Source organism: Manacus candei, unplaced genomic scaffold (assembly GCF_025592945.1).
Source record: "Manacus candei isolate 608988 ecotype Guabito, Panama unplaced genomic scaffold, ASM2559294v1 h1tg000019l, whole genome shotgun sequence".
NCBI classification, from domain to species: domain Eukaryota; kingdom Metazoa; phylum Chordata; class Aves; order Passeriformes; family Pipridae; genus Manacus; species Manacus candei.
Genome location: NW_026138067.1, coordinates 1942915 through 1969661, shown reverse-complemented (window position 1 = coordinate 1969661; position 26747 = coordinate 1942915). Strand labels below are relative to the sequence as shown.

Sequence of the window (26747 nt, the reverse complement as noted above, 5' to 3'; positions counted from 1 at the left end):
TGTCCCACATCTATTATTGCTTTTTGTTCTACATTTGCTCACCAAGATACCTGTGTCCCCTGAGCAGTAGGAATGGATGATGACAATGGAGCAGCTTCCCTAGGGCACATAGTGACTATGGGCACTCCCAGCATGTCCAGCAGTATCCACCCCAGCACTCAAATTAATTTCTGTTCATAGCTGATGTTGCTGGTGGGGTTGAGAAAAGCCAAGGGCCAGCCAGCACTGTGAAAGGCAGAGCAAAAGTGAAATGCCACGGTACCCTGGAGGAGAGTAAGGAGGGTGGACTTCATTCAATGCCTGTTCAGGCAACTCACTACTGGGAACATGGTCTACTAAATCACGTCTTCTGAGGGGAAGAATGAAGATGTATTCCTCCACTAAATGCACAAGGAGAAAGTGCACTTTCAGACATGTTGCATTCAGTTTCTATTAAAATAAATCTGAACTTTGTTTTTCCTTCTTTTTTCATTTCCCCTCTCCCCTTGCATTTCTTTCCTACTCCAAGTTGATTTAGGTCTTCTCTGTGGACAACCCTTATGTCAGAAGGTGATTTGAGGAACTACTTTTGTCTTCATATGCATAAATACAAACTAGCTAGGTAAGTGTAAGTTAAAAATCACTGCTGTTTTATATCCAATAGAAAATTTCTGCCTAATTGCTTTGTGTATCACCTTGTCTAATCGTAACTGGCTGAGGAAGGATTGCAGAGCTGCTACTCTGCGATGTTTACTTCATTTTGGCTGCAGGGAGAATTCCTTGAAGATGTGATTATTGAAACAGAGAGTGGATAAGATGGGTGAAAAACAATTGCTCTGAATTTTAGTATTGCACTGGGTGCTTACGTTCGAGCACTTCTTTTGCCTCTGTCTTGGGCAGTCTGAGTTGAAGAGGTGTCACCCAGCAAAGAGGGGAAAAAGGGCTGAACAGACCAGGGCTGCACTGGTCTCCACCAATCCATGAGACTGTATTTGGAAATCCAAGCCTATACTCAGCCCTAATGAAAAGGACTCAGTTCATGTAGTTCATTAATCAGTCTGCTGTTATCCCTTGGAAGTAAGTACCAGAAGGCTGAAAATACTGCACCTCTGCCCAGCTTTAAAGACAAGTAAGCAAGTGTTTTCCCCACAGATAGAGTAATTGAAGTTCATGAGTGCTGATGGTATTCCTTGAGGAAGAACTCTCCATCATATGGAAGAAGACAGTAGTACAAAATAGGACCTGGAGAGTTGATTGTCCAGTTGGAAAACCAGAGTAGGCTCAGAAGAGATAGTACAAAGGGAAACAGCCGTGCAAGTTCCCTAAGTACAAACGCTTCATGCCATGGTTGGGACAACCCTTATGGATGGCTTTATGGAAGAAATATATTGTGTGGTTGCTGGAGAGACGTGTTTTCTTTTTCTGCCTTTAATTTTATGAAGAGAATGTGAAAGATGACATCTAGCAATTCCTAATGTAACAGTAACTACAACTAAACACAAATGCTTTTCTGACTTTGGTTTATTTCTTCTGTCTGCACTTTCTGTTATAATGTATGTTAAACACTTGGATGAGATGTTAGAGCCTACAGTTCTGCTGAAATCAGTCTGGCCATAAATCTCTCCAGTCCTGCAGCAGACAGGTTTTGCTCTTTTACTCAGTGGTGACAAATTACAGACAACTTAAAGAGAGTAAGTAAACCAGAGGTGCAGAGCACAGTACTCCAACCACCCACTCACCTTCATGATTTCCAGCATGTTTCAGAAAAATGAGCTATTTCAGTTGAGTATGCCAACAGCAGAAGTATTTTTGCAAACAACTGTCCATGCCATAACCCTTCCTTCACAGAGATGTTGTTATGTTTTGTGCAGTAATTATTACAAACCCCTCTGTACATCCTACACAGTTGGAGGTGGCACTTTGTGACCTTTGGGAGTATCGTGCAGCAGCAGAGACCCAGAGGCTGATGTGTAAGAGACAAGTGAGGTGGAGATGCAGGACCTGGGACCAAGCACTGAAACACAGGTGAAGAAAATCAGGACATATTTTTGCTCAGTTCTACCCTTGGTAGAATCTGCATGATTCCCATGTACATTGATGAGTGCCTATTACTTTGGGAAAAGCTCCTGGCCCTTCAAACTTGAGAAAGGCTCAGGAGGTCCCTGAAAATCCTCATGAAAGACACAGGAATTCTGTAAAATCAAACGGGAAACAAAGCGAGCAGATTTCAAATGAACAATTTTGTAAAGCTCCGCTTTTTGTAGAAGAAAAACCATTTTACTGCAGAGGAATGTGCTAGGCTACAATCACAGAAAGAGATGTTCTTTTCTGCATATCATTGCTCCCTTCAATAAAGGTACATCATCGGTTAAAGACCTACTTGCCTGTAGCATTAAAAAGAAATTCTTCCCCTCCTCAAAACCAAAGTTGTTCGGATTTTCTACGTGCAGGATAAGAACTAGTCCTATTAGATTCAGGGACTGATAAAGTAAGAAGGAGATTGTAAACATAAAGGAAAGCTATAGGAGCTTGGTTTTGAGGTCATCATACTTAATCCAGAGCCTGAATAATTGACAGCTGACTACAGTGTTTACATATACTTTTTGTTGTGGTAGCCCTACCAAGGAGTTTTGTGACAGTTTCTTATTCTTTGTTTGTTAATCAAGAAGTATGTTGTTACAATTGTCACAAGTTTGGATTTTTTTCCTTCTGGCAAAATGTCTTCTGCTGATCAGCTATGAGACTATAAAAATTTAAGGACCACACTCTGGGTCTATGGCATGTACAATATATATTCATCTTTCCTGTGGACAGCCTCAACACCGTGTGTCTTTGTGCAGAGTTTGTGTGTTCTGATGCATCTTTGCTAATATCCAGCTGCAGTAACACTGAATTTTTACTTTTATGTCTTTTCCAGCCCTTGCTAGTAAAGGGTTGCAGCAGAAGTGAGAGCTGGTTAAGCAGTTCAAGAAATTGAGTGCAGTCACTTTGAGGCTGACAGAGAAAAATAGATTTGTAAACATCAGAGCTTTAAAAAACAAATGAACAAACAAACAAACTAACAATTCACACCCCCCCCAGTAATATTACTACTTCTAAGACAATTCCAAAATAACATTCAGATATTTTATTCTGAAGAAATGTTTTATCCAGCAGGGGTTTAAGTGTGTTTTGCAGACAGAGATGCATAATATGTTTAGAGAATTTTATGCATTAATGAAACTTAGGCAACTTTTTAATCATCATTAATTTTGATAACATATATATTAAAAACTGTCTGAGGCAAAATGGCATGTATTATTTTGCTTTGTTCCACTTTCCTGTTTTCATCATGGAAGAAACAAATGCGTTTATTTTACTGGCAATATTAAAGCAATCATATGATTTTGAGTCTTCTGAGATTGTTTGCAACTTTTTGCTCTTCTGCATGTCTGCTTCCTCCCAGCTGGGGGCTGGCTGTTGTATGGAAAGGCCAACCACGTCACGGAAAAGCCCTGTCTCTGATCAGATGGGCTTAATATAAACCAGGTTTGCTGAGAAAGAATTAAAGGGGCAGCCCCAAAGCAGGAGAGGATTTACTTCAGCAGAGCAGCTCAGTGCACCACAGTCCACTGAGAGAGAAGGGCAGTGTGAACGAGGGACTGGACTGCCTGGAGGAGCCTGGCACAAGTAAGGTAGAGTGGCTTCTGACTTGGTCTTTTACTGAAGGTGCTGGAGACCCAGGCAGCTTAAAGCAGTATGGGGTATCAAAACCAGTTTGAACCTGGAAGGCAGTGTGTGACAGGGACGCATTTGGCTTTGTTTAATGAAGAATGGTAATTAGTTAAAGGCTAAATCGTAAAATGTTTGTGCTTGTGATGGTTTTGTGAGTGATTGTTTGTTGTAGATTGTGAGTTATGCTTTGTTGTTTGGCTGAATCAAAGCTGGCTATTCTCATCTGATCTTTTCAATAGGGATACTGCAGGGGGAAAATGCATTTTAAAATTCAGCTGTAATAAATATTTAATTTTGTTTGTGAAGCAGCCTCTGCTTAGTGCATGATTTCTAGTTTAGACATATTTCTTGCTGACAAAGTTACCGTGACTAGGACCACGCGTATAATCTCATTTTGCCCTGAACTACTGCACATCACAGAGAAAATATTGTGTATGCTGTAATAAGTTGAGATAGTACTTTTTCTGTATATTTGACCTATGTCCTTCTGGGCACTTATTCACAGAAGTTTTCAGACAGTCTTGTGTGAAGAAGAATAGTAATTTGTGCATGTTGCTTTGATACTTTGATGTACTTTTTATTGTTCACCACCTATTACAGAAGCCTGAAAGTGGTTGGGTGCATTTTATGGACAATTTATCCTATTTACTAACGTGGAAGAGAGAGCCGAGAAACAGAGATATATGGCAAAAAAGCAAAATGACTAAATAACGGTCGCTTTGGGAGCTGGAATGTATCAAAGTAACTTTCCTAAAAATGGTAGCTGTTGGCCTGTGAGAATGACATCACTGTTCTCTGCCTCCAAGCAAGGCAAAATAGAGTTTGTTGAGTAAAATGTAATTATGAGCTATACTTAGACAAGAAGAGTGAACCTATCTAACTAATTGTGCAGTAAATGAAGTTATTGATTTAATACCTATAAAGTAATGATAGTGATACCTCCTGTAGCAGCTATAACCTGTACCTCCTCAGAAGAGCTGTTGGGCTTCACTGTGTTGTCCCTCTTACCAGCCGAAAAGTCACTTTCTGAGGCAGAATCATTCTTTGTTTACCTGGCTACAGACAAGATCCAAACTCACCCCGTCATAGCAAGACTTGCTTGCATGGCTCTTTTCTTATAACAGGGTTGTCTAAGAGTGCAGTGACTAATGCCTTATTGCTTTCCCAAAAGTTTCAGCTCTTAACTGAGACAGTGAGAAAGATGCTATACACCTAGTCGCACTGGCAGTTGGAGACAACTGGGACCAGTGCCTCTGTTTGCCTCCAGTCAAGCCAAAGGATAGGGAGTGTTGCCTTTGCCATAGACAGCCTCTCAGCAGGCCTGCAGCTGCTGTGTACAACAGGTGTGGTGAGCACTGCCCCTTCCTTCTTCTGGGACATAGCAATGCCTCCCTCTCTCCAGGTCTGGGCTGCAGCTGGCATATCTGTGAGCTTGTAAAGGCTAAACAAGATAGGATTTAGCATGTGAGGGTGGCATTATCTCTACGCTGTGACTCACTAACGAGTAGTATTTCTTTGTGTACTAGCAAGTACGAAAGAGTGCAGAAAGGCTAACTTTTCTTATATATTAAGTCCCTACAGAGGATGTGCTGCCTTGAAGTTTGTAAGAGAGCATTAACGCATTTCTAAATGTTTTGTGGGTAACATTTGTTATTTCCCTATTTCTCACTAGGAGTTCAAAATGACTCTCAACAACGTTACCATGCGTCGCACCCACAATAGCAGTCTGCACCAGCAGCAGCAGCGATGGAGCATCCCTGCTGATGGAAAGAATCTGCTGGTCCAGAAAGATTCCAATGAGTACAACCCACAGAAGCGATACACCATCAGTCCTGATGAATATTACAGAAGGAGCTGGTCCTCAGAGTCGTCTGACTCTGTCATCTCCTCTGAGTCTGGCAGCAACTGCTACCGGGTGGTGCTGATCGGGGAGCACAGCGTGGGGAAGTCCTCGCTAGCCAACATCTTTGCAGGGGTGCATGACAGCATCGACAGCGACTGTGAGGTGCTGGGAGGTAGGTAATTATGTCCTGGGGTCTTTGTGTTTGCTTGCAGTCAGCTCTGCCAGTAGTAATTGGCACAAAAGAAACAGAGGCCATTTAATAAAAAACAGAGGTAACAAACATTTGGATCTGATCATCAAAACTAATTCAACTCAAGCATCTCTTTTAAGAAGACAAGAAAGGAAAATGAGATAAGTAAGATACCAACCATGACTGAAAGCCCCTGAAAGAGAGCAAATCAGATTCCCATGCTATTTCATTCCAAAATACCTGTTGGAAACTGCCTCATTCCTGCCTGTGATGATGCTATACAAGAGGCTGCTTCAGCTTTCTTGCTGGTCCAGCATTTGTGTCACCACTGGCTTCACATGACTGACTCCATCTTTCTGTATGGCAGAGAAAATAACTGAAGGTCCTCATGGTCTACAAGAATTAAATATTTAGGAATTATATATAAAGAAAAAGTCACCTCCAAAATATTTGCCATTAGAAGTCATCTCAGCCTTTCTGTATAAATACATTGCCTCAGCACAGGCTGTATGGAGTCTGAGAAAAATATATAAAATTTTGAGTAAAAGTCTTGTTTCATGTTACTTGAACAGCATAGGTTCCCCCAGGGTAAAAATAGATAAAGGTTAGAGAGCAGGAAAATTCTTATTGCCCACTGGGGAGGAAAAGGCACAAGCTACAGGGTTTTCTTTGATGCTTCCCCCTTGCTATCCTCCTCTACTTTGTTTAGGATTGCAAAGTGTTCTTTATTCTGAAAGATCAGATCATGCAGAAGGTGAAGCTGTGGCACCAAGTCCTGAGCTATATTGTGTGCTGGATGTTGATGTGGAAGCATTGTGCTGCCACAGAAATCTGCAGTGGCTCTAAGGATTTGTTGCTTTCAGGGGACATGCAGTTTGTTGCCTGGTTTTGCTTATCTGCAAGTATGCAGGACTTTCTTTGTCTCTCCAATATCCCTTTCTTCTCCTGCCTGTACTCCCTTGGTGCGATGGTGCCAGCACTAACACAGAGAGTTTCTGGGCTTCTCTTCCAGCCTTCAGTGGGGCATAGGCTGGACAGCTTTTTTTTTTGTCTTTAACTCCCCAGTTGGGGGAGGTTTTGCCCAGGATTTAATACAGCCCAGCATCAGGAGGGTCAGAATAATGTTTTCCCTGGTTGCTGTCTCAGACTGGGGGCACGGATCTTCATGCCTTTGGGGGATTTGAAATTCATGGATTTAGGTGTACTCTGCCTTCAGCTTCTGCCGTCACCTTTTCCTGTAGTCCCACCAGCTCCTCAGCCTGGAGTTTCTCATAAAAGTTTTCCTAGTGCTAAAGGAATGACATAGAGTAGGTCTGTGGGGCGAACAGTCAGAAAGTGCAGCTGATTTGCTTAGCAGACCCCTGTCAGGCAGTTTTCTTCTCCTTCATGTGAAGCTGTGTGGTTTTCTCTTTCCATTGCACTCCCAGCAACATTGCTTGGAGTGTAGCAGTGACAGATTTTCAAGGCCAGCTCTGCTGAGGTACTGGAAAACTCGTTGTTGTTACATCTCTCCATTTTTAGTGTCAGCTTCAAAATAAGCACAACATGAACTAAGATCTCACTTTCAGTGTGTTTTATATTCTATGAAAGTTCTTTAGGATTGACCAAGGTGCAAATCAGTGCTGAATATGACTATTTAGGCATAGTATTTTCTAGGAGTACCTATTTGTACTTTCTCAGTGTGTAGCAGAGTAGAGAAGGAGCCTTTCGGATGTTGTCTTCTGGTGTACCTGGAGCTTATTCTCACACAGATGCTCAGTTACTTGAAGAAACAATTCCCCAAACTTTAGCTTGCAAACTGGAAATTTTATTACAAGAGGGGATAGTTTTGGGGTAGCCAGCTCATGGAGGAGTACAGCTACTTTTACGGACAGGCTTTGCTAGTGACTGCAAGATGAAGCTAACCCACAAGCACAGATGTCATAGTATTAGGTCTTGCGAGGGAAACCACTCCTAGTGATTAGCTCTGTCTTTTTAATCTTGCCATTTTAAGCTGTTTCAAGCATGGGCTCTATTTGATTTTATTTTGAATGTGTAATATTTTTGGCTCATTCTTTTTCATGGCTTTGAAGAAAGACTGATTACAATTTAGGGGAAAGTTCACTCCATCAATGCCCAGCAGAAGTATTACGAGGCACAGGTTAGACACAGTCCTATCTACAAGCATGGCTAGGGCAGATCCTTCAAATGCTACAGTTAGAGGGCTGGTATGTTCAGAATCCCTAAGACTGGCTTTTTTCACTGACCAGTAATGTAAGGTTAGAAATGGGTCCAACTCCCTTATCGCTCATCCAAATGCCCCTGACTTTGTGGAACAGAAGAGAGATTAGTACTTGAAGCAGAAGCTAGACTGAGATTTCACAGCAAGGGGTGATCAAAATTCAACGCTTCCAGAGTGGGAACAGCCTCCTCAGATCTAGGCAGAATTCTGCCACATAGCGTTTATAATCTAGGTATGAATTTTTGTGGCCTCAGTACAAAATAACTGACCTTCTCTGGTTTGTTGATTCTTTTGCTATTTGACATCAAAGGTAATGTGGGAAACTGAGAAATGGGAGAGAAGTAGGGTGCAACAGAAGTCTCAATCTCTCGAAACTCAACAGCTGTTGTCTCACACACCCTGTCCCCATTGCTTGGTAGGCTGTTGGCTGTATTGCTCTCAGCAGCAGTGACTGTTCACCCGTAAACTGTCCATGCTAAAGCGAAAGCAAATATTTTCCATTACTCAGCCTCACTGGACTCTGCAGCTCCCATGGGGCAAATGTTCAGCCTTTGGTTATTTCTTCCACTGGTTTTATTTTCTCTCTCCCACATAAGATAAAGAGAATATCAGCCAAAATAATGAACATTTTGTTTCCTGATCTTTCAGCCTCCTTCATATATCATGGAAAGTAAGACAACCAGTAATGAACAGAGTGCAGGTTCAGTGCTGATGGAAATGAGGAAAGAACTGAATGTGAGCCAGTCTAAAATTTGGCTCAATAACTTTAACTGTGAACAAGTTACCCATATTCAACTGCTTGTTTTTTTGTAATGTACACGATGCCACAAAATAATACATTACCAACCTTTCTGCTTTTTTTTATAGAAGACACATATGAAAGAACCCTGATGGTGGATGGGGAAAGTGCAACCATTATACTGCTCGACATGTGGGATAATAAGGTACTTTATTTTTGTTCTAGTCAAACACTGAAAGAAAAGTGGATATAAGTGACTGCTAATATCAAAAGTAGGTATCTTTTGGGAAAGAAAACACATGTTTTCCATACAGCAAAATCAGGGAAAATATAGGATTAATGCCACCCCCACATCAAGGCAAGCACGCCTAATGGCTCTGCAGTGTGAGCCTGAGAAGTGCAAGTCTTCTTCATCTTTTCAATGATAAAACAAAACATTCAAGCTTTTTTCCAGACCATGTTCATTCCAGCACAATAAATTATGTGGGGCAGGTTTTCCTCTCCTTCATCGTGAAGTATTCATACAATCACCACTTTGGAATTACTTTTAGTATAACTGTGATTCAAACCATACCCATTACAGTTTACAACAGGAATGTATTTGGATTCTCTAATGTTTTACTTTCTAAGTAAAACCTGCTCTGGGCATAACGATGTCTGGCCATTTCATTTGAACAGCGTGAGGGAGAATGGATTCGGGACCACTGCATGCAAGTGGGAGACGCCTACTTGATTGTCTACTCCATCACAGACCGAGCAAGCTTTGAGAAGGCCTCTGAACTCAGAATACAACTCCGCAGAGCACGCCAGAAAGAGGATATCCCCATTATTTTGGTTGGCAACAAAAGCGACCTTGTCAGGTGCCGCGAAGTTTCAGTGGCAGGTAAGGAAAATGATAAGCATAAACCCAACATAAACATTAAACGTCATCTGGTAGCTTTTGGGCAAACTCTGGCTGACGGAGTACACTGTGATCAGAACTGGGCAATAAAAGAGCAGTAAAACAACAGAGGACTGGAACACAGGACAGAGTACTGGGTGGGGTCTGCCACATCCTTAAGCCTCTCTTGGTAACACTGTTATATGTCAGATAATCCCTTTTCTATATTTATTAAGTACCACCATAAAAGCAGCTTGAATTGCTTTCCTTCCAGCTCCTAGTGTAAGACCACTGCAGTGTGTGATTTCTCCAGTAGCTGGAAACCCTTTGGATTCCAAATACATATTTGCGTATAATGAGTTAGCCCCTTTTATTCTGCTGACAAAGACTCTCTTCTTTATAACCTGTTCTCTGTCCTCACTGACAAAATAAAATTCCCTCTCAACCTTTGTTTTGCTAGTCTGGGCAGGGAGCGTGCAGCCTTTTAGGAGAGGTCTCCTTGCTGCCTTGCTTTGGGATACTAAAACAGCCTTCCCTTGGCTACACACAAATGAATTACCACTAAACCCATAAATAGGAATGGAGAGACTGCTGAGAATGCTGCTGCTGACTCTCGACATCTGCAGCCAGTAAAATCTCTTCCTGGAGAGCCTTCCCCAAGGCTTAGGTGACACAATATAACGCACAACAGTGTGATCTCAGTGCGTCAGAAACATGGGTTCCTCTGTTTTGACATTTTCTTCTCTCTTCAGCTGTTCTGCGCTTCTGTTTCCCAACTGAGCTAGACTAGTTTTTCTCTCTGAGTATGTGCACAGTTCCTCTGGCTCTTGTCACGGTTGCCCCAAGTGAAGAGTTTGAAGTGAGGAGTTCATAGAAAGCACAGGGATGGTTCTCATTCCTCTCTGCCTATATTGAAAGTTCTTTTGAAAGATGGCAGATGAATTCATGTCTCTTTAGTGGTCCTGTCAATGAGTTCACAGCATGCCAGAAGGTAGCATGAATTGGCTTGTGTGTGAAAGACAGCTGTCAGGTTTAGCTTAGCTTAGGCTCACATAACTGAGGGTAAGAACTATGATTTCAGATGCACCCCTAAAGCCACAGACATAGTTCTGCCTTTATTAAGGGTTTTGTATGTCTGTTCACACCAAAGTTACTACTGTCCCCAGCCCCCTGTTTACACCCACAGCCCATGGAGGAGGATGGTGCCCTACCTCCTATGCTGTGCTGCATGCCTGCATGTCACCCTTAAATGCAGCTTGAGGGAGCCTACATCTAAGATGACCATGTGGTTTTGAGCCTTCCAGCCTTTGGTGTCTCAGCTCAAGTCGGTCAGTCCCAGCTTCCTTTGCAGCCAGCAGGAGGGCCTGGGCTTTTCCAGGAAGCGATTTGCCCCCCCCTCTCTGGGAAGGGACTGTGACACAGAGCAGATGAATCATGGGCTAACAGGCAGCACGAGGTGATTAAAGACTTATCTGGGCCTATATTAGGCTTGAGGAATTCCCTGGTGGCTCTGACTCCTCCACACATGGCAGCTTGTTGTTCCGCTTCCGCTCCTGCTGCCCCTGGGGCTCGTGATCCGCTGTGACAAGTCCACCTTGCAATTTTGCAGAGGGACGAGCCTGCGCTGTTGTGTTTGACTGCAAGTTCATCGAGACCTCAGCAGCTGTGCAGCACAACGTGAAAGAGCTGTTTGAAGGCATCGTGCGGCAAGTCCGGCTCCGGAGGGATAGCAAGGAAAAGAATGAGAAGCGACTGGCGCTACAGAAGCGGAGAGAGAGTATCCCCAAGAAAGCCAGGCGTTTTTGGGGCAAAATAGTTGCCAAGAACAACAAGAACATGGCCTTCAAACTCAAGTCCAAGTCTTGCCATGACCTATCAGTACTTTAAGAGTGCTGGACTCTGCCGGAGCTTGTGGCATTTTATGGACATTATCTAATTTTGTCATGGGACAATCAATCAATCTATATTAGATTGGGCTATCAGTGACTTAGGTTCACAGTTGTGATTATGATGATATGTGCTGGCATAAGAACAGCACAGTGTATGGAAATATCTCTCTTCCTTTTTTTTCCCAGTAGTTTTAAAAGTAACACATAGACCAGAATGACCCAAAATTATACTGGGAACTGTTCTGGAATACCTGTTCTTTCTCCTCTCACTTTTGGATAATAGTGTAAGAACCTTGAATGCCATGACTTGGGAAGTGAATACTACTGTCTTTACTCTCTCTCTTATTAATATTTCCTCTTTAAAACTGTGTAAAGAATTGACTGGGGATTGGCCCCTTGCTAGTTGGCTGGTCAGACTTGGGCACCCACAGATGAAAAAAATGCATTTTTGTAGAATAGTCACCAAGATACCTATTTGTTTTTGGTTGTTTTTTTTTTTTTTATTGAGGATTAGTTTCAGTGAGTTTACACATCTCTTACTTTGAAAATATTTAAAGTAAAAATCCTATAATCAAACAAATTTTCCTCTCATATTTTAATATTATGGGACTGTTTAAAAATCATAGTAAAATTAAAAGTGCAAGTTGTATCAAAGTGCATCAAGTGCAGGATGCCAAACCTTTATAAATCACCTGAGCTTTTTTACATGGACTTCTTGTATCCAGTCTTGGCCTTTCTCCATGCCAGAGCTGTGCTGTATTTATTGTTGTGCAAAATAACAAGCATTTTAATGTTGAGAGGAAATGTATTTATTACCAATTTTCTTAAAATAATAATGTTAATTTTATTACTGTTTTCTATCTAATATCTTTTTTTCAGATATGCAAGTTTTTACTTACATGCCTTCTAATAAAATAAATAAAATATATGAATGTCTTTGAGCCTCAGTGGAAAATGCCTAAAAATGTTTTCAAGTAGAGAAAATATTTTGAATGCTGGGTGAAATTGCTACTTGAGAAGTGCAGTGAGGATTCCTTACATCTCTAAACACAGGCTACTTGGCAACCTAGGATCGCAAGGCAAGAATCACTTGGAGACTCAAAGATATGAGTGCACAGTATCCCTCTGATAGAAATGGTATTGTGGTGACAGAGTTAAAAATAAATAATTCCTAGAAAAGGTATTTGGCCTTTAGCCTGGAAACACTTTAGAAATGTAGATGAGTACCATTACCTCAATTTTGGAGAGAAGTGAAACGCTACGTTTGGGGACAGAAAGCAGGTAGCTGGCATGGTGCATCCTAATCCTCACTTCCTGTTGGGCGTAACTGTGCTATTTTCCTCTCGACTGTGCTGGTTAGAGGTACAGTCATTACACTTCCCCCGCATATGGTTCAGAAAAGCCAAGTCTCCAGCCTGGCAGCTCATCTTCCTTGATGATGAAGGCAACAAGATGAAACACTAATACGGTGAATACTGGGTTTCTTATTTTGAGCTGCACAGCTATCATGCACAAAATGCTCTGGAAAGGAGTGAACTTGCTGAGTGTTTGCCCAGAATTGCCTCTGCTGAGTGGATGACTTCTAACAGTTCTCTAGGGGTAAAAGCTCACACTGCAGTATGACTCTGTGCTAATGAGAACTCCCTGGAAGGGTATTCCTAATGTAGAATAAAGTGTTGACAAGAACAGAAAACAAAACTTTTTGAAAAGAGCACAGACAAGATCCATGTTGCTGAATTTTGAATGAATGCTTTTGAGCTGTTGGCATACAACCTAAGGTCAACCCTGAGAAGTCTAGAGAATTTAGTTTTCAGGACTTTTAAACTCTCAGAACCTTTTCCCCATTCAAGAATGGAAAAAAATTGCACAGATTAAAGAAATTTTTAAGATTATATTTAAGAATTGAAAGTATAGCTCTATGCAACCAGCACATTTCTTTAGCCTATTCTGTATCAGTCAAGCTACAAATCTAAACTAAATAGGTTTTGAAGAAATGTAAAATGTCCATGTTGATCATACAGCCTTTAGGGATAAAACCTGTCTGTGTTCATAGCATCACTTGATACATAGATGGCATCATAAAAATTTGGAGTTACCTAGTAAGTTTTCATGCCCTCGCTTTTCTCTTTCCATTCCTTCCAGGATAATGAAAATTCCTTCTAAAACATGATTTTAAAAAGAAAAAAACAATGTGATAGGGCCATTCCCCAGAGCTGTTGCTACAAAGAACCATGTGCTGGGCATGATGTGTCACCTTGTTTTTCCTGTGGTTATGGTGAGCAGACACCACTGCAATTCTGTCTTCGGGGGCTGCTGCTCTGAAAGGCTCAGCACTGCCTTTGGGCCAAAACAATTTAAAGATATGCTTCCACCTTGCGTGTCCCAGTCATCCTCTCACTGGCCCTCTTGGTTCACCCTGCAGGCTCCTGGCTTGCCCTGAGCTTTCAGGGAGAGCACAGGGGAAGCTGTGGGATGAAGAAACACCAGCAGCAGCATCTGCTCCATGGAGCTGTTGCTTCAATTCACTCTAACACCATTTACACTCTCTGACCTCTGGAGTGAGAGAGCTGGTGCTGAGTATCCATACTCTGCACATTTCAGGGTTTTTTTTTGCTTTGGGCTCAGTCTAATCTGGTTCTGTAGATTAATTGTCCACCTGGGACTGCAATGCTTGAGATGCACTCCTGAAGGACACTATGAGTTTCACCTAAAGGAGACTGCAATCATCTGCTGTGATCTGCGTGGCTCCAGTGAGGTGGGCATGGAGGAAGAGCTGGGGCTTTCCTTTGAAGCTCATGAGATGAATCTGAATCATGGTTTTAGTTGATCATCACCAGATTACCAAATACAGCAACTCTTACTATATATATATATATATGACAGCTAGTATACCTGTAATGACTGATTAAAAGTAATTTAATCTGAAATGCTGACAATCCCTCTGTTCATCTCAGATGCAAATGTCCAAAACCACGGAACAGATCAATCAACAATTCTAATCACTGTTCTGGCTATTTATTAAGTCAGGGCTATAATGACAGATCCTAATGCAATAATTACAGTACTGGACCCAGAGATCTGGCAGTAGCTGTGGAATACGTGAGTCATAGCAATGAGCACACCAAGGCCAAAATGGCAAAACTCACAGAGTCCAAATAAAATAAAATAAATATAGAAAAAGAGTCCAAGAACACACAAAATGCCAATTATAGTGCAATAACTGTTATAAAAAGCTCTTTTCAAGAAGATAGATCAGATCTGCAAGTGGAATTACTGGGTATGTCCAGCTTAATTTAATTGTGACAGACAAACTCCAAGAAGAAAGGTTTACTTACGCTTTGGGACAAAAAAATCACACTAAAGAATTATTCATTATTATGGCACTATGTGGATTTGCAGGGTGTTACATGCTTTTGAATGTGGGCAAATTATTGATAAAATTTAGTCAGCTAAAAGAAAGAAATTTTCAGTTAAATCAATGGATGTACTGTGGATTTAACCCTCATGTATTCAAGCCTTTCAACATCAACCCCTTGGAAAGCTTTAAAGACCAGAGTTCTCTCCCTGAGGCTGTTAAGACTTGAGATAGAAATGGGACAAAGGGCTCCTGACAGCATCAGTGCTGGTGATGATAACGAGATCTACAGAGAGCTGCTGCAGAGGAAGGAAGCAGTTGAGTTCTGTGCAGTATTGTCTTTATAATCTGCTACAGCTCTTCTTTCTCTCTGGGAAGGCTTTTTAGAGAAAGCTGTTGCACCCAGAGAAGAGGCAAGGTACTGAAGAGATCCCTGGATTAATAAATTATTGAATCTTCAAAAATGAACCCTACAACTCATGTTTTGCAACACCTCTGAAGACTTTAGAGCTGAATGCATTGCTTAAATCATTCCTGTGCCTGACCCACAAATGTATGAGATAAATGTTCGTGAGAGCTGTGAGGCTGGTCCTCCTCAGGCTCTCTTTTGTGGACTAAGCATTCCTAAGTTACAAGGTCAAATGCTGTGGGCTCTGATGGTATTCAGCACACTGCAGGTATTTATCACATGTGGCTTCCAGGTGCATTAAATAATATTTAATGAGAACTGCCCACCTTGTCTGCAGTCCCCACCAGTTCTGGTTCAGTGAGATTGCTTTCAGAAGGGACCATGAGTTAGATGTAGGGACGGGATGCAGGCTAAGAATGGCTGTAGAAAATACGGTGAATCCCAGCATATGCCACAACAAGAAATTCCGTGATAGCATGCAGCCTGACAATCACCCCACCTGCCCTCTCCTTCTGGTGTTCTCACTCCAGAAATCTCCCACAGGTGTTGCAGTGAGCCCAACCTCCTCTCTCAGTGACCACCTCACACAGGAGCCTGCAGTATTCTGCCTTTATCCTCTGTAATCACGTATGTAAGATCATCAAGGTAGTGGTTTTTTGCCTGGAGACACTGATATGCAGTGTACTAACTACCTGTGATTTTAGCAATTGTGCTGCAACAAATTCCCTTTTGTCAGACAGTGAGAACAGTGCACCCTCAAGAGAGCACATGAGTCCTGTGTGGCTCACTTTACAGTGCCACCTATAACCTGGTTAATAATTTGCTAAGAAAATGATTAGTGTAACACACTTCCTCCAAGTTCTGAATTTTATGCATGAATAATTTTAAAATGGAATTAATTTTTAAGTAACAGTCGTTTCTAAGCTGATACTCTGCATGTGTGCACTCAAAAGTGTCCTGCTAGACACAGGTTGCCCAGAGCCAAACTTTGACTGCTCTTTGGGCCAACAGGAGAAAGGGAGGTGGGAATTTTCAATGAGAAAATTCAGACTGTTACATGGTTACACTTAAGGATACCTGACTTCAGCTCCTGCATCTGTCCTTACTGCATGCAGGACTAGCATTTCTTCCCTCTTGCACTGCTCTCTTGGTGGGTATGGTGAGCCCAGGGTACCCCATCCCCCACTGGACCTGGCATTGCCCCCCTGAGGCCCAGTTAGCAGTGAGAGAGCCGGGAGGAGCAATGGGAAGGCATTGGGCAGGCAGCCCTTCCAGGCAGGGGTGAGGGGGGGCATGGTGACCAGACCTCCAGCTCTGCTGAGGTCTCTGATGCTCATTCTCTGATGCTATTGTGTTTCACTGAATTGCTTAGTGGCTTAACTTCCACTGAACTAAGTATGAACCTCAATAATTTTTACATGGCCAGGATGCTGTTTCTGTGCCTACCTGTGGCTTTCAGTAGTGTATGTGTATTTCTACAATTCACGGCTTTGCTCTAACGTTGCTCAGGATGTATTCCCTCTCTAAATACTGTCAAATCCCAGAGAGATGCCCGGTAGGATGTTCTCAAGCTTTCCCACTGTAATATCATTTTAGTTCCTCTTTAATTATACTTTCAGTCTTCTGTGTTTTAAGGTTTTCCTCTTCCGCTTGATGCAATCTTGTGTCATGAATGCTGCGTTTGCTCCTCCTTGACTTGCTCCATTCATGAGTAAGCCACTGGAGCTGGGATGCTCCCTTAGCACCCATGGCAGAATTTTTGCCAGCAGTAGTATTTGGAAGTCACCCAGCCCCACCAGGATGTGTGTAAAATCCTTTGGCACATGGACTTTGACAGAGGTAGCTGCACTGGCATTGGTGCTGTGGCTGGGATGGTGTGCCTAGCTGGTGAAGCCCAGGGAATGGAGGTGCCCAGTGCAGCTGTACTGACACAATCCATCAATAAATGCAAAGCACCTTGGCAGGAGCATGCTGAGCTCCTGTCCACGTCCCAGGAAATCCTTAGAATGTTGGTAGAGAAAGTGTGGAAAAAGCTTGCAGTAAATAAGCCTGCAGTTTAGAGAGGTAATGGAATAAATATGCCTCTCTCACGTCCCAGGTAAGTGCTCTACCCATACAGAAATCCATCCTCTGATATTTTCGGCAAAGCAAATTGATATTCCTTGGTTTATGGACTTCAGACTGCCCCTGGGTGATTATCAAAAAAGAATCTAAGGACACAGAGAGAAGAAATGCCCAACTACTTGTGGCACTTCCAGCCCTGTGCTCGCCCTGAGAAGGGAAGGGAAAGTGGCAATAGGAGATGCTGTTTAGGAATATCATCTTATGAACAGCAGTTTTTCTCTTTCTCCACTAGCTTTGTGAAACTGAAATTATCCATCATTTCACCCTCAGCTTTCTCCTCTCCACACTCAAAAGTCCCAAACCTGTTAGTATTTCCCCTAAGGCAGCTGCTCCAACCACTTAACTGTGTTTGTTGCCCTTCTCTGTTCCTTTTCTAATACTTTGCTCCCTGAGAGACAGAGGCTGCAGCTCATTCTACTGTAGATGCTAGGTTTTAGAGACTGATAAAACATAATTTTCTTTTCTGCTTTCAGTACACTTTTTGATTATGTCTCATGTTTTTTGGCATATTTGACTACAATTACATGCTAAGTTCAGACCACAGTGAACTGTGACTGCTCACCTGCTATCTTTTTACCGACTGACTTGGTTTTATGAGATCCTTCATCGTCAAAAATAGGTTTTTTTGTTAACTACATTCCATTTAAATGCACTGAGCATCTCTTTCATGCATTAGTTTGAAAATGACCAGTTTAATCCACAGCTTTTGTCCTAATTAGGGATTTAAATACATATGTTTGGCCACAGGATACAACTCCTACATTCTAAGTGCAACAAAACTTGTCTTCATAAGTATTATCAGATCGAGACCTTCTTGCAGATAAATATCTTCTATTGAAATCTTAAAATAGGTGACAAGTTTGTAAAGGGCAGCACTGTTACCCCTGCCAGTGTTTGGGATTGTGTCATACAAAGAGGAGGAAGATGGATGCCTAATCCAAACATGCTTGCAGATTTTTGCTCAAGCAAGTAGTCCAGCTGATGTTACTCACACTAGTGGCATTCTGAGGATGAGACAGTGTCCTTTTTATTGAATCAAGAAAGGACTAAGTGCCAAAAATTATCTGTTGCTTTGCTTGTGAGTAAGAAGTTGTGTCATCTTTCTGCATGAAAAGGAACCATGTCATGGTTTCACCTGGTCCATCTGCCACTTCCTTTAAGGTGTGCTCCTATCTCCCACAAGTGGGGACCTGGAAATGTCCTGCACTTCGGCGCACAGGGAAACAAGATATTGTATTAAGAATAAGCATAGACTTTTCTCTAAACTGCTCAAAACTGGAGGTATGTTGGATGACGAAAAATAAGATTTCCATGCAAGCATAAATTTCCATTTAGGTTGTACAGACAATCTCTTTTATAACTTGTGGTCCAGACTACCAAAAGCCATTAAAAAAAGCTCCAATCCATGACATAGCATATAGATGCACTAGTTGACTCACATTTTCCCTGAAAAAGTAATTTCATGCATAGAATTTGGTTGGAAACAGGTGCCTCCAAGCTTACAGCAACCTCAGTGTTATGGATGACATCTGAATTTTAGCCTTAATTCCTTCCTTGACTTCTGATACAGTTACAGCCAGTCTATTTAACAAACATGTATCTCAGTTTCCCCTCTTCATGCTGAGAGCGGTACTGCCTCCTTTTCTAACACATGTGGTTGAAAGATGTTATTTTGAATGCCAGAGCAGGACTCAATGCTGGCGGCTGTGCTGTGGGAGGTATGTTCCTCAGGAAGAAGTAGGTGACTTCTAGCCCTGCCAGCCCCATGTGAAGCACAGGGCATTTGCTGCACAGGGACATGAGGATGACAAGAAACATGGGCTCTGCCACGAGGAGGCTGAGTTATAGACCTGTTACTGGGAGAGGTCCAGACAAACCTTATCTATGGTCCAGCTCCACATTTGAAAGCCATTACTTTAACAGTTCCTACCTGCAGTATTTCACCAGCATGGTGATTGAACTTTTGTATTTAAATAGGGGAGAGAGAAATTACTAGAGTGCTTCAGATCCACAAAAAGGTTTAAATTCTTTGCCCAGGAAAGTAGGATTTGCTCTGACTACCATAGGGACTGTGAAGAACATCTGCATCCTTTATGGATGGCACCTGCTGCAAGGCTGCTGAAGTACAAGCTACCCATGGCAGTCCTGGTTTCCAGACAGAATATGCTTGTTTGTGGTCTGCCTGTGGGAGTCAGATCTCAGTTACAACAGTCTAGACTGATGTATGCTACACAGTAGAGGAAACCCTTCTGCAGAACTGTAGCCTCAGACACTGCGCAGTCTCTGCCATTGTGCATTTACTGCAGTGATGCTCTCTATCCTTGGCAAAGTCTTTGCCAAAGTTTACTGCAATATAAGTGAATCAACAACCTCTTCCCTCTCTAGTTAAGAGTTTAGCATGATGGAAAGTGAGTGTATGTAAGACATATAGTGTGTTGAGATTTTGACCTTGAACCACAAGATTAAAACAGACTGTCCAGAGAGGTTATGGAGTTTCCCTCACTGGAGGTGAGCAGGGAGGTTGGATCAGATGACCCACTGTGGTCCCTTGCAACATTACCCATTTTGTGATTCTAAGAGAAAGTCAGCAAAAATCTGTCAAATGCAGAAATCTGAAAACTGAACTAAAATTAAAATGTTTTAAAAATAAATAGGCATGTAGCTAAACAGGTTTGGGGCAACAGAGGACAAAAAAACCCTCCAGTTTTATTAAAAGAATCTGACCAATTGCCACAAAGAGGAATATCCTATCCTCATCCCATCTCTCCTCTCTGTCATCTAGTCAAAGTAGATTTCATGAACATCAAAGACATTGGACATATATTGCTTCTTTTCTTGCATTAGCTGTTCATTGTGCTGTTTAACTTTCCAGCAAGTCATTAATAAAAACTTACCACCTGAACTACTGTTTCATGAACATAACTCAAAGCCCTTAGACTGATAACAAGCTCCTTATGCTTTAGATTAGATAAAGATAGGAGATAATTATCTCTGTAATTCCAAATAGTGCACTAATTTATTTGAAAAGCACATAGAAAGTTCAGACAAAGTTATATTTTTATCTTCTGAACAGACTGTGTTGAAACAGTCTCATTTTTGTTTGATAACTTCTACAAGTTTATGAACATATGAGAAGTTTCCTTTTGTTCAAAGAAACCTCTCTAATCTTTATAAATATATTGAAACATTGTGAGTCACACAACAAAAGGTGAATAAAAAGACATTAATTCATATTGTTTTTCTCATTAGGCCTAACATGGTATTTTGGGCCTGAATTATGGTTTTTGAATTCTTGAAATTAATGGCAGCACCACTTTTGTGGACAGGTGATTGTTTTTTTTACAGATCTTGCAAAACTGGATTAATCCATGTTTGCAAAATACTTGGAACTCCTATAACGCTTATCTAAATGTAAATGTATCATTAACCAGGAATTGATGCAACTTATTCACTATCCCATGAACTGCTGGGTCCACCCAGCACTTAGAGAAGATCCATTAAAACAAAGAAATTCAGGCAAAGTGTTCTTCACTAGGCTGGTTTTTGTTTTATAGATGAGCTACAAAGTGTGCTGGTCTCCCTCTGGACTGGGAGGAGATTCCAACCTGTGGCAGTCGAGCTTGCTGGGTGCCAGGGCTTTTGTTTGCTCAGCCCTGCCCTTCCGTACCGTGCTGGGGATATGGTCTGGGTAGTACCTACAGAAAGGAAATGCAAACTTGAGAGCAGACACGAGGTGCTGCTCTGGCCCAAGCCCAGCCAATCACAAGACCTTGCTGGAGTCATGGGTAAAAGGCTTTGCCCTTCTGTTTCTTGGCGAAACCTTTAACCTTGTGTTTGGGCTTATAAAGAGGAAGTCTGTTCTGTTTTCTGTTGTATTTGACAATGAAATTTAACCCCTGAATGCGCAGCATTTAGCTTCAGCTTTGCTGGTCCTGGATCCCTGGAGTCTAAGATGGGTATTGGTACCAGCACAGGCCAGCACCACAGCATCTCTTCTCATGGGCACTGCAATGTTAAAAGTACTGGTTCATCCTCTGGCTGCACTGACCTTGAGATCCAAAAGGCAGAGGTATCTCTGAATTGATGAATTTGTCCTACTGACTGTCCTTATAACTTGAAAGGTAATGAAACAGAGGCACATTTGAGGCTTTAAGGTGGGAGATGAGGGAAGGCATTAAGTCATGGAGTTTCCATAAATGTCAAGCAGAGGTGTATGTTCAGGGAGGTATTTCCATATAAGTCACAAGTGAGACAGAGAAAGAGCTAAAATGGTTGCACTGCAGTCTTTGGAAGTACAGAAGTGAACACAAAGTACATACACTGATAGGCCAATACCACAGTTATTTAGTCATAGAAATAGTCCCTTGAGGTCCCAGCTTGTGTATGGTGTGCCAACAAAAGCTGGTCATACACCACTGGCAGGACTAAAAATTATGTGGTGGAGTAAAAATTATGCGGTATTTCTGATATTTTCTATTCTGAGCGCAGGAATTAGTACTTTAAATAACGTTCCTTGTAGGTGACTGCAACACAAAATGTGCTCCCTCCTCTCTTGCAGACCATAGGCCTTGTCTTCTAATGGCTCAGCCATATGACTAGGTCTTGATTACCAAAGTAGGTAAGTGAAATAAATGAAACTATGCTTGGCTTGGCCTATAATGCATGTAAATTCCTTCCAATAAAGGTCAGTCTCAGCATTGATTCAGGTTTATCAGGTGAGCCATGTAATTTGATGTGAAATTTGGAATGAAATAGACAGATCCCTAGAAGGTTCGACTCCACTTCTAGCACTTCTCTGCAAGTTCATAATACTTTCAATGGAAGACATGGCTGCAACCAAACCTCATGGGCCTGCTGAGATGAGAGGTAATAGAGCAGGGTGTTAATAATGCCAGGGTCATGGGTTCAATCCCCATGGACCATTCACTTATGAGTTGGACTCGATGATCTCTGGGGTCCCTTTCAACTCGGAATATTCTGTGAATATCTGTGAACTGATTTGTGACAATTTTTCCATCAGGAACCACATTTATGGCCATCTTGAAGTTCCTCTGAAAAGAATGAGTACTAAAATGAGAACAGAGTTTGATATTTGGACATAAAGTACGTTCATTGCTAGTTAAAGTCAATGCAAATATTCAGTTCCTTGCTATCTCTTCCTACTCTTGTCAGTGGCTTCAAGAAAGTCAATTCAGTGTTCGAAATGCACATATTATTTAGGGAAACATACTCTGGGAACTCAACTATCAGGAAAAATTCTTGATGAGCTGAAGCTTGCTGCTCTTATTGCTATTATATTTGCCAGTACAAGTACTTATAAGAGATGCTATGTACAAGGGAACACTTGGTATCTTATGAGGCTGTAAAAGTTCCACCGTGTGATGTAAAGCAGTGGCAGTATGAATATTGTCTATGTGGGGAAGAGAAGAGCTAAAACCAAGGTGAAAATAAGCCAGGATTAACTTATCCCTGCTCAGGGAAAAAGTATAATTTTTTTAACCCATTCCAGCAGAACAAGCCGGTTCATTATAAACTGTAAAGCTCAAGCAGTTCTGTCTTCACTGGGCAAGCTCTGCATTTCTTAGGTTTGTTTTAGCATGGCAACAATAATTCCTACCCTTTAAGACAAGTCATCAGACTTGAGATGAGGGTATTGGACTGATGTTCTGTTGCTGATTTTACACAGCCAGGACAAAGTGAGAGTCAGGAAAGCAGAAATCAAGTCTGTATTCAAAGCTGGGCGGGTGGGAGGGAGGGACACACACGGCATCAGTTTCCAGTCATTTGTGCTTGCTGGTTTTTGAAACATGTGTTCCTTCAAAGGCCAGTTTTCCAGATTCCAAGCTGAGCAGTGGGACATGTGACTGCCTAGGCACTGCAGATTTGTCTGCATGGTCCACTGAATTTTGGTTTGCCTTTGCATTATAAGTCAGTCACCATATATATATTTCATATATGCATAGGCACTATGTGGATATTGTAATAGTAGTTTTTAATAAAGAAGTTGAGAACCAGATGTAATAAAAAGCTTAAACACTGCTGAGCTTTTTTGCTCAAGCACTTGGAGCAAAATCCAACCCCAAAGCTCCAGGCTCTTATTCCTGACCCAGCTAACAGGACCAGTGAAAAACCACAGGAGGGCAAACCCAGGAGGTGAGGAGGTGAAGCAGTGAGCTTTGCAGTGCTGGGGATCAGGGAAGGCTAAGCACAGGGCTGAATATGAGCATCTACCTGAGCTCTGGGGCTTGGATGGTGCCAGGAAAGTGTTTGTCCCTACACCTGGGACCCAGAGCCACAGATCCCTCAGGATCTGAAGGGATTGGCTGGCTGTGATGTCTGATGAGAGGAGAGGAGAAATGAAGAGCACCTGAGTCCTGCTTCAGTTTGAAGGAGGAGTCTTGATCTCTGGACTTTGCTCCTGGGCTTTTTTCTGATTCTCATCCAATGACTGCTATATGTACCAGTTCAGAGAGCAGAATTTGTGATCACAGTGATAAATAAAGCCCTAGAGACTAGTTTTTTTTATCATGACTATTTCAGTGTCCTAGAGGTGGGCACATACATCCAGATGATAGACTGCTCTAAGACCATCTGCTTCAGAGGTCCTATGGCCATCTGCAATTACATACGTGTGTGAATAAAAAAAATAGTGTCAGCCTGCCAGCTTGATGGTTGTTATAATACTACCATGCTTTGTAAAAAGACTGTAGCTGAGAAAAGATTTTACAGAGTGTTATATGTTTTGAGCTGTGCAAATTGGCAACATGTCTTTATATGTATTGAGTAATGAATGGAAGAGGTAACAAAACTGCTTCTTCTGCATTTATAAGGAAAAAAGTAATTTTGAAATATACAGTTCATAACTTATAATGCGTATGCTACCTAAGACATCATGAAAATTAGCTAGAGGACACCAGCACACTGAAAGAAAGTTAATTTTCTCGTGCTTCAGTATGGAGCTCAAATTTTAATCTCCTTTGGAGGTCTCGCAATATAGAGTAAACACAAGTAATCTCTAGAATATGCCTTGTTTATTCCAGAAGAGCCATTTGATTCCATTATGTCATTGCTCGCAAGAAGAAATAGGGAAACTAAAATCTGTCATCTTGACCCAGGCAAGTTTAATAACCTGGGAGTTTAACAGCATTAGCTCAGCATCTAACAGGGACCAGGACCTAATGGCAGCAAATAAGGAACTTCTCAGCAGGCCTCTTCTCTGGGTGATAAAGAAGGCAAGGCAGTATGGTCTGTCTGTGTGCAGGGGGAGAGGTCAGACTTCCTTGCCTGAGGAGGTAGGGAGCATGGCTGAGAGTATCACATGTGTGAGGCAACTTCTGAAGGGATGGGGCTGACCAAGCTCTTCAAGGAGATCCTCTGGGAATGAAGGTCAAGGTGTGCTGTTCATCAGAGTCAGGTGTGCTGCTGATTCAACTTCCTCCTGCTTTGAGGGTGGCCACACCTAACTATGAATGAAATGAGCTTGGGAGATCTCTGCCCAAGCTCTGGTGTGGATTTATTGTAGCATCAGGTATGTGGAGAGACATCAGCTGAACTGAAACCAGGAAAAGCCAAAAAGAAAAAATGAAAAAGGAGTGAGGGAGAAATGACAGACCTGATAAATGGGAAGAGTGAAAAGGATGTGACTAATGATATGAGAAGAGTTGTTCCTGGAAAAACCGACTCACTGAACAATGATTCACACAATGAACACCTGGACATTTGCCTTTTCTTCGTTGGATTTACTCAGAGAAATAGCTGGCTCAAGGAACCAGTCACACTGCTGAGTTTGTTCTCATGATTTTATCTGTGGCACCCTGTTATGACTGTTGTAAAGCCTTAAGTGTTTCTGGACTTTGTAATGAATTTGACATGGGAGGATTTTTTTTCCTGTATGGTTGCAACCTATAAGCGGTTGCTCTGTGCCTGGAAAACTATTTCAACGAGAGAAAGATACTGGGTATGAGAAGCCTCACCTCTTCTAGTGACTTTAAAAAATAGAGGCATTCAATGAAGCATATTAGGTACCTTACATTTCTATATTTGCATTTCAAATAACACACTGCACTTCCTAATAATAGGACTTGTGAGCAGAGATACTACTATCTGAAAGACAAATGTGAGACTCGTTCATATGGCTCTGACTTCTGACATACTGACTTGAATTACTCTGCACTTGTCATGTAAAGGAGGGCTAAACTGACATTAGGAATTTGTGAAAGTTAATTTGGTTTTGCTGCTGTGAATTCTTGCTATTTTGAAACTAATACTCCATGTTGAAAGTACTGCTCATTCATATTCAACTAGCACACAATTATTCTATGTGTATGTACTTAAAATCAACATATTTCCAAGACAGCTCAATTCCCTCCCCTTATTATATTTACTTAGAATCATTAACAATGAGTTTTAATGCTTTATTTGATACTGGTTTTGAACTGTGCTCCAAAGAGCTAGCAGACTGCTAACAGACAACTTTTAGAAAGTCTGAATCATTCTGACTGCATGAGCAAATGGAGAACAGTTGTCTTTGAAAGCTTGTTGAAAGCACAGCCTAGAAGTGTTTTCCTGGAGAAACAAACACTGATTTCGAGGGAAAAGGGTGATCTGAAACAAAAAACAGAAAGCTTAACTTTCCCCAGAACTGTACACCTTTGAGCTGCAATTGATTTTAAACACTTCTTTCTTTAGATGCATAATTCAGAAAATAACGTGCTGCACAAATGTTTTCTTACCAAATATATTTTATTTTTTATTTGTTTTACCATAGCTCTTAATGGGCCAGCTGATTTCAGTTCCCTTTACTGCAGGTGTCAAAATACAGAGACTAGTGGGGACTGGTTCTCTTGAAAGGCTGTAAACCTAAAGAGATATGAAAGATGACACTCAAGAGAAAGGAAGGATTACATCCATTATGAGATGAGTGTCTGGAAAAGGGCGAATGGAGCGATTTGCCCAAAGCTACCTGAAGTAAATCTGTGGTTGAGCTCAGACAGAATTTGAACTTTTTGAGTTGAGAACTAGCAAATTATTCTCATAACTAGGCTGGTTTCTCCCCATGCACAGATCTGCTGTGAAAACAAGCCACCTTTATGTCCAAATTATTGTCTTCTGAACACGAATTATTTCTGCAGCTGGGAAAGTAGCAAACATGTTCTCCAACCAAGGCCCATGCCCTGTCCGCTCCACCTCCTCTTCTACAGAAAGGCTAACTTACCCACTGGAGCTCCAACCCACGCCCTGAGTGTTCATTTCTCACAGCCCCACTGAAAATAATTACTTCAGAAAGAAAATTGCAAAGGACCTAAAAATATTGAAGGCTGTAAATTACCTTGGAGCTACACTGCTTCCTTACAGGGCTGCTGTTTCATACCACACCTAGTCATTAGTATCAATAATTCTCCATG

The 26747-nt window shown here is 41.7% G+C and overlaps 1 protein-coding gene across 3 annotated transcripts; it reads left to right on the top strand.

Annotated features, from left to right (window-relative positions):
* Positions 1 to 235: 235 nt before the first annotated feature.
* Positions 236 to 12835, top strand: GEM (GTP binding protein overexpressed in skeletal muscle). 3 transcript variants are annotated; one of them, XM_051785258.1, is made up of 5 exons: positions 236 to 601; positions 5366 to 5708; positions 8815 to 8891; positions 9365 to 9569; positions 11176 to 12835. In XM_051785258.1, the coding sequence occupies exons 2-5, from the start codon at positions 5375 to 5377 to the stop codon at positions 11451 to 11453; spliced, it is 894 nt and encodes a 297-aa protein (XP_051641218.1). In that variant the 5' UTR covers positions 236 to 601; positions 5366 to 5374; the 3' UTR covers positions 11454 to 12835. The 3 variants fall into 3 exon arrangements, with proteins under 3 accessions (XP_051641218.1, XP_051641217.1, XP_051641216.1); XM_051785257.1 differs by lacking the exon at positions 236 to 601 and adding an exon at positions 3503 to 3648; XM_051785256.1 differs by lacking the exon at positions 236 to 601 and adding an exon at positions 3503 to 3653.
* Positions 12836 to 26747: the final 13912 nt, after the last annotated feature.

Excerpts from the sequence above, each read along its gene's own strand:
- GEM (XM_051785258.1), top strand. The coding sequence starts at position 5,375 with ATGACTCTCAACAACGTTACCATGCGTCGCACCCACAATAGCAGTCTG. Across the intron at positions 8,892-9,364 it reads TCGACATGTGGGATAATAAG|CGTGAGGGAGAATGGATTCG; the intron begins GTACTTTATTTT and ends TCATTTGAACAG. Across the intron at positions 9,570-11,175 it reads CCGCGAAGTTTCAGTGGCAG|AGGGACGAGCCTGCGCTGTT; the intron begins GTAAGGAAAATG and ends GCAATTTTGCAG.